The sequence below is a fragment of the Gavialis gangeticus genome, unplaced genomic scaffold (genome assembly GCF_001723915.1).
Source record: "Gavialis gangeticus isolate Ggan-Ray unplaced genomic scaffold, GavGan_comp1, whole genome shotgun sequence".
Lineage (NCBI taxonomy): Eukaryota > Metazoa > Chordata > Crocodylia > Gavialidae > Gavialis > Gavialis gangeticus.
In genome coordinates this window covers 143,129,763-143,137,604 of record NW_017729032.1, presented here as the reverse complement: position 1 = coordinate 143,137,604, position 7,842 = coordinate 143,129,763, and the positions used below count along the sequence as shown (strand labels likewise).

General features: G+C 40.3%; 1 protein-coding gene across 2 annotated transcripts in view; it reads right to left on the bottom strand.

Moving 5' to 3' along the window:
- Nucleotides 1-7,842, bottom strand: part of UPF3A (UPF3 regulator of nonsense transcripts homolog A (yeast)) — a 63,082-nt gene that overhangs the window by 15,399 nt on the left and 39,841 nt on the right. The window contains exons 4-6 of one of the 2 annotated variants that reach the window (XM_019524909.1): nucleotides 6,944-7,054; nucleotides 2,322-2,420; nucleotides 2,112-2,222 (exon numbers count right to left, since the gene is read on the bottom strand). In XM_019524909.1, the coding sequence (XP_019380454.1) occupies nucleotides 2,112-2,222; nucleotides 2,322-2,420; nucleotides 6,944-7,054 (321 nt within the window). The remainder of the gene's footprint in view (nucleotides 1-2,111; nucleotides 2,223-2,321; nucleotides 2,421-6,943; nucleotides 7,055-7,842) is intronic. The other variant, XM_019524908.1, reaches the window with a different exon arrangement.

Sequence of the window (7,842 nt, the reverse complement as noted above, 5' to 3'; positions counted from 1 at the left end):
CGATGTCAAAGCACCTTGCAAAGGAAACATCATTATACTCATTTTAAAGATGGGGATAACGAGACACTGAAAAGTGAAGTGACTTGCCCTGAGTCATAGAGCAAGCTAGCAGCAGAGCCAGTGACAGAATCCACGCTTCTCGTCAGATGTTCCATCCATTGGCCCACACTCCCTTTCTTGCGAACAGGTCTCTCGTTGTTTCCATTTTAAGTATGAGACTCATAGTTTGAAACATTATGAACTTTACAATTTGAAGTCATATCCAAACTGCTGCTTCTAATTTTAAATCCCAGTTTCCCTACTTGGTCCTTAATAGTGGGCTGAAACTTGACACTTGTTCCTAGAGCTGAGAGGAACTATAAAGAATGTTTAGTATCTTCTGTTAGTCTTACTAGCACAGGAGTAAAATTATAATAAGGAGAAAATTTAGGACCAAAAACTGCTCTTGAATGTATATGAGGGGTCTCACTGAAGACAGAGAAACAGCATGGGACAATCTGACCATCATGATGTATGGTATAATTTTAAAAACAACTAACAGCATTGGGAAAAAGGAACATTTCCTTGAAACTGTTCTTAATTTATCTGACCCATCAAATTTAAAATAATGAAGTCTAAACCTCACCTAAATTTGTAGCCTGAAGATATTTGAATACAGACATCCAAGTATCTGGTTTATTCATTTATTTTTATCAATCATTATCGTGCAATTACTTATTTATATATGACAGTGTGTGTGCAAATTTAGCAGCCTTTCTGGTTTATCTCTGGAATGACTGGCAATTAACTTGAATAAGCCAAAAATTTACAGGTATCCAGGTTGTAAATGAATACTTTGTAAATTAATTTAATCACATAAATTTTGCATACTTCACAGGCATCTAAAGTGGAACAACAGACATGTAGCTTTGGTCATGACCCCTGTTTACACCCTTAGGATAGATTTCCATCTTATAGATGAACTAAACTGGAGATATATAGCTAAAGCTTTCATAAGCAGCAGGCCTACTTCTTCAGATTCTGCCTGATTACAGGCTAACACAGATAGGTACCTCTCTCTGCACCCTGAGGTTCTGCATCACTTATTCTTAATTAACATTTGTGTTTATCCCCTGCCTACTCCTTTTTCCCTATAAAAAGTTTAATTTTTCTCTTTGTAGTTCATTTTTCCAAAAAAACCCCAAACAACCCTTAAGCACTGGCAGACTTGTAGTGGCTAGCCCAGCAGTCAGTACTCAGCATTGCTATTCTAGAGACCCTAATTTGATTCTGATGCTTGTTTTTTCATATTTTGTAGCATAAGGGTAAGAAATACCTTGCATTGCCTAACAACAACCTCCCCCTACAGCCAGAAACCTGCGGTGGCAATCAAATCTAGACTTCTGACATGAAAGTTCAGAATTTTAGCCATTAAGATTAGCCCAACAACTGCATATTATGAAAAAATAGGTTATTTTTATATAGTGCAATGAAGCACAATAGGGAATAAATATAATTTGCTACTTACTTGCAACACACCAATGAACTATGTACATACACCTAGAATAAATAATGTTCACATGGTAGAAACTTAAACAAACATGATGCACCTTAATCCTGAAGAAATTAATTTTGACCCAGTTTTGCTCTAGAAAAGGGAAGTTATGCTTTTATAGTTAACAAGATATTTCTAATCTGATTCCTTTTCAGACAGAGCCCAGATGATCTTAACCACGAGAACTAAGAGGGTAATTCACCTTCTATCAGACAACCAGAATTATGAATGAATCTGAGTGCACTTTTCAGGCTCTCCTTAGGTTGTCTTTTCTGCCCTTCTGCTATTTTTTAATAATAGACTCATGGACTATCAATTGATAAGTACTAAGGATTTTTCTGAAACCACTGAGCCAGCAAAATTCTCATGGAAGTTGATGAGTTCCATGAAAGCAGAAGCAGCAGAACGAGCAATCTGAGGTTTTCCCAGTCACTCCTGGAGACTAGGAACATGAATTCTGCAATAGTCTGAATTTTTACCAGACTGAATGGAGTAGATCTTGCTGGTAGCATTATAAAATATGAAGAAGAAAATACTCAAAATTCTCAATAATGAGGAAAAAGTAAATAAAACAGACCAATGAGTTCCCTTGTTTTTGCCTCAATCTCTCCCAACAGAGTCTCAGGATTGGCATAGATTTTCTCTTCATCGGCACAATAACTTTCTAAAAATTTTCTATATTCTGGATCTGTGAGGGAAAATTTTTGAAAAAAAATGTTTAAAAGTATGCAAGACCTGACAGACAGAAAGAAGGTTTTACATGATGACATCAAGAAAATATGTTTACCATCTTCAATGCTCCCAGCTTTTGCATCTTTTTTCTTTAGCTTCTTTTTTGAAATCTTTTGGAATGGTGCAAATTCCACCACAGCAGGATATTCCAAACCTTTAGAGACACCAAATACATATTTTTAAAATATGGAACAACTGTGATTTAACACTGAGATTTTTAAGCAGTGCCCTACATTTGCCAAACTCTGCTTCCATTAAAGTCAAAAGAGTATTTTTGAAAATCCAAACCTGACCCATACATTTAAACGACTACTGTAATAGAAATAAATAATATTTTATATCATAAAATCTACAGAGTAAAATAACATGCTTTTGAACTACACATTTGACTCCTGGATATGCATGTACAAAAGAATTGGGAAAAAATATTCTTGGTTTATTTATTGTGATATGCTTACTAGGATTTTTAAAAGTAAGAGAAATCTGCATAACCATCCTAAACCCTATTTGATTATTTACCTATAAATTTATAAGAAACTGGGTAGAAAAACTGGCATATCAGAGTTCAGCCTGATGGATAAAGAATACTAAGAATTCTCTGGAAAAAATGTACCAAAACACTATTTCAATGATATTTTGTTACCAGAAAGCTGATAATGCTGGGCAATATACACCAGAAAGAAATGACATCTTTCGGAATGAAATACTAAAACTAAGAACCCTATGAACTTCAGTTATTTCAATTTATAGCAGATCATACAAGTCTTTTTTGTTTGTTTGTTTTCAGTTCCATGAGTTAACTAATCCTATATTCTGCCCTAAAATAAAAAAAATCTTGAAGGAACCCCCCCAAAAATCTTGAAGGAACCCCCCCCAAAAAAAGGTAAACCAATTGTGCGCTTATTTGGTTTGAAAATAAAACTGAGACAGGCTCAATCCTACCTAGAAAATCAGTTAAACACAGTCGATGCAGACTAATTGCAGTCTGTGCAGGTAGCAGGACATAGTTTATAAAGGGGTAGGCAACCCCTCGTACTGGTACCAGTGTGGCACGTGAAGGCATTTTGCTTGGCATGAGTGCCTTGGGGCAGATGGCATGGCACGGGCCAGGGCTGTGATGCCACAACAAGAATTGGGCTCCTGTGGCTCTCCCACCATCTGCCCCTGGCTCGCCAACATCTTCCAAGTTGAAGTTCTGGGTGTTTTTGGCACTCTGCCCAAAAACACTGCCAACCCCTAGTTTATAAGTTAGCAGCATTTTATTTGCTAGTTGTACTCAAACTTAAAACTGTATTAAAGGTGGAGCTAATAGGGTCAGCTATAGCCAAGTGTCTGATACTTCCCATTAGAAGATTTATTTTCATTTGCCTATGATTTTGCAAACTTCAACCGTACAGAATGAAAATGTCCATCCCGAGTGTTTGCCTGAGGATAATTTTTTTCTGTGCAAAATGTAAGCTAAAACAGTCCACTTGTAACTTAAAAAAAAAAATTAGGAAAAATGTAATGTTTTGCCATTTTAAAAAAATTCTCAACATGCTCTATTGGGAAGCTCTAATCTTTCTTTGTACAGGGGAAAGGAATTGAAATCTAGCAGCGGGGTCGGCCACTCAGTAGAAGGTTATCAGAGTTTGGCAGCTAAATTATCCAAAAATTTGCCCTCCATTGAACATGCTCTATACTGGGGTGGGAACGGGGGGGCAGGAACAAGCCTTTTTGGCAGGTAGGCCACCAGTTAGCCTTGCACTCTCCCCAAGTGCCCATCTGACCCTCTTCCCCTTCCCAACTGGCTGCTCTTACCACTCCATGCCCTGTGCCACTACCCAATCTGCTGTTCTGCTTTCTGGTTCCTACCCTATCTGCAACTGTGCTGCCAGTCCCCTCCCCAGTCTGCCACATGCCACACACAGAGGTTGTCCATGCCAGTTGTCACACACATGCCGCAGGTTGGCACCCCTGCTCTATACCTTCATCCCTTCTGTGGACTAGTCTGTGCATGGATTACTGCAAAGAGTGACTGGGTACATCTGCATGAGACACTTTACTCTGCATTAGACTAATCTAATATGCAATAAAGCATTACCATCTACACATGTGCAGGACTCACTGCACAGTAAATTAGGCTAATGCACTGTTTGCTAGTACCAGGAAATAAAAGTACTAGATTAAGGGTGTATTAGCTACTGTGCAGTAGCATACATGTAGACAGCCCAGGCAGCAGGGGACCTGCTGCTGTGTGGTCAAGTCCTGATGCAGTGGAGGAGGGGCAGAAGGAAGCTGTGCCAGCTGCAAGGGCAGCTGTCTCCCTGCCATATGGGGACTGGGACCATCCCAATCCACACGCAGCTAAGAGAGCTGTCTCAGCAGCTGGGAGTGCTGTGTCTCAGCCACATGGAGACTGGGTCCCATACTGATCCCCACATGACAGAGAGCTGTTTTGGCAGCCGAGACTGCTGCATCCCAGCCATATGGGGATCGGACCCAGCCCGTGCCCCCTGACAACCCTGGGGCTTGTACCCTAGGGAGCCTGGAGCTCCCCCTGGCTGTTGCAGCGGATCACATGTGTAGGCTGGACTGGGGCTGCTCCTGTCAGGTGCAATTTGCTCCCAATGGGGGCACAGGCGCAGACATGTACCCTGGAGCACTTTAATGAGTCTGAATTTTCTGTGAAGAAAGTTTAGGGGCATTAACTACACATGCAGATGTGGCCACTGAGTATCAGTGGCATAACCACGAGGCTGGGGGGGAGGATGATAGAGGCAACCACTCCGGGCACCAACTGGGGGTGAAAAACACAGCTGCTGCTGGTAACTGCACAATTGACTTCCTGATCACAGTGGCAACTGGAAGTTGCCTCTTCCGCTTGCTCCAGGGTCCCAGTTACATCATTACACTGCAGCTGAGCATGGTTTTTGCCAGGACTACTGGAGCTAAGCTGGACTTTCCCTGAGATACTCTTCCTGGTAACCAAGCACCAAAATTGAAAGCATGGAGATTACCTTGCCTGTGCTCTGAATGGTATTCCTGTTTACATCTAAAGAATGTGCAGGAGGAGGAAACAATCTGTCTCTAAGTAGAAATGGAGGTAAAAAGAGGAGCCAGGATAAGACAAAAGTCTGAGCTATGAAGTAAGACAGGACCAGAATGAATGGGAAGAGTATGCGCTATAGCTGGGAAATAGGGATAGGAGTATGGGATGGACAGGAACAGGTGCAAGGGAGAATATGTAAAGAAAGGAACATTGCAATAGCAGAGGGGAGCTGTGCCAGCTGCAAGGGCAGCTGTCTCCCCGCCATATGGGGTTTGGGACCATCCCAATCCCCATATGGCTGAGATAGCTGGGGATTGGGATGGGGACTGGGATGCAATAGCATGGAAAGAGGGCAGGAGAGAGGTGTTCAAGGGAACAGAGGCAGGAGGGGAGGCAAAAACATTAGCTCAAGAAGGGAACAGGAGCACAGGTCCAGAAACTCAAGAGATGAAAGAGCAGAAGGCAGAGGACAACAGGGACAGGCTGAAGGCCCAGAGATATGATGGGACCCTATTTCCCTCTAGACTCTAGAATTAACACATTTCTATATCACAACATCTCTTTGCTGGCTAGCAAACAACTGTGAAACCCACTGGCTAATTAATTGCCTCATCACCTACTACCGGCTGGTTCACAAAGAAGTTAATAGCTTGATATTGCTACTAATTAGTCTATTGTACTACTATACTGTAATCAATTAGCTCAAATGAATTAAGAAGGGAATTCAAGTAAAAACCTTCACCTAGAGACAGCACTTTATATCACAGAGTTCTATGTGATGGTGGCCACACTATTTAGATCAAACTTTTCATAGATGACAACTAGGTTGTGCGTCTCATTTTCTTGGGACCCAACTTGAGACACCTGGGGTCTCATCAGTAGAAGTACAGTGTCACAACTGACACCGTAGTCAAATGGAAACTGTGCTCTGAACATATAAAGTGTATAAAATGAAAGTATTCTGTAAAATACAGCCACATGTAGCAAAAACGGAGCACCCAAAATTAGTGTAGACTTAAAATTGTTCTACATTTCCCAGGTAGAAAATGGAGATAAACCATACCACCTTATCTTACAGGACTACTGTGAAGATAAATTAATAAATGCATGTAAATTACTCAAATAGCACAGTGATGAATGCCACAGAGAGGCCAGGCGGTCATTAACAGGGTTCGGGTGGTTTAAAGAATAATGGATGTGAGCACAGATTGAGAGATGCGGCTTTTATTCACATCTCTCAGTGTCTGCTCCCATCCATTATTCAAACTACTGAACTACTCTCCATTCATGAGCATCATCCATGGAATGGAATGAAGCAGGAGTCCAGAGGAAAAAAACAACATAGTCTGATGGTTTAATTAGAGACTACTAGAATGTATACACACAAGAGACAAATGAAGATTGCATAGGCAAACTTATTTCTGATATTTCCTAACTTTTATAGCTTAATTTCACAATCTGAAGGTTTTTTAATATAGTTTTTTGGGACGTAATTATTTATATTCAGCAAAAATTTCCAAAATAATTCCTGTTCTTGAGAGTTACAGAATCCCTTTATGCATGTCAATTCCAGACACTTCAGGAAAAATATCATGTATATGATCAACAGGTTGCACTGAGATTTTTAAAAATACAAATAGTCCAACCTTTATTATCAATGAAGACATAGCCATCAAATCGATCTCTAAAAAGAAGGATGTCCTCAGGATTTCTAAAGTTAATGTATGCTCTGGAGTAGAGATGTGGATAAAGGCTGCAACAAGAAACAATTTTTCATAAACCTCATCTCCTTGAAGAAAAGTCTGCATTAAACTTATATATCAGAGAAGGCAACATTACCATATATACTTAACAAAGATTTAAGTCAAGTGGAACTGGGTGTTGCAGCTATACCAGGAAGATTAATTCTGAATTAGGAGACAAATACCTCTTTCTCTAATCTCAGTGCCCCTTTAATCTCTTGAGACTTCCTTCCTGTAACAGTGGCATAAGCGCTATTGGCAAACTTTTTGAGCATGCTCATGAAATATTTTGTTGCCCCTCTTGAGCAAAGAAGAATCAGGCTGCTTGGCAGCTACAAAGCTGCCATGCTGAATCTTTGTATCTGTCCATAAAACATTTTAGTAAGTGGCAAGAGAATATTCTGAGGGGCATCAAAATAAAAACATACGATAGAACCTTGGCAGATATATATATCTACGACTCCAGCAGACAGTTTACACCCATAAAGGACATTTCTAACAGCCAAAGTTTCCATTAAAAAGAACAGTTGTTATCTACCCTGTGCTTGTTAGCTATGATGTTTTCTATGAGGATCCCACTCTTAAGTACACATGTTTAACGTATGCTGGATCAACAGCTAAAAAATAGCAGTGTCCTCTGGCCTATACCTATGCTTGTTCTCAGGCCCTTGCCACTCAAGGACCCAAATGAAAAAGGGGCTGCAACTATTCCTCAGTTTCCTTACTAATTAAGAATCCCAGATAACATAGACTGAGAAAAAGCAAGGATCAAGAGCATGCTGTGGGTTCCACAAGAACACATT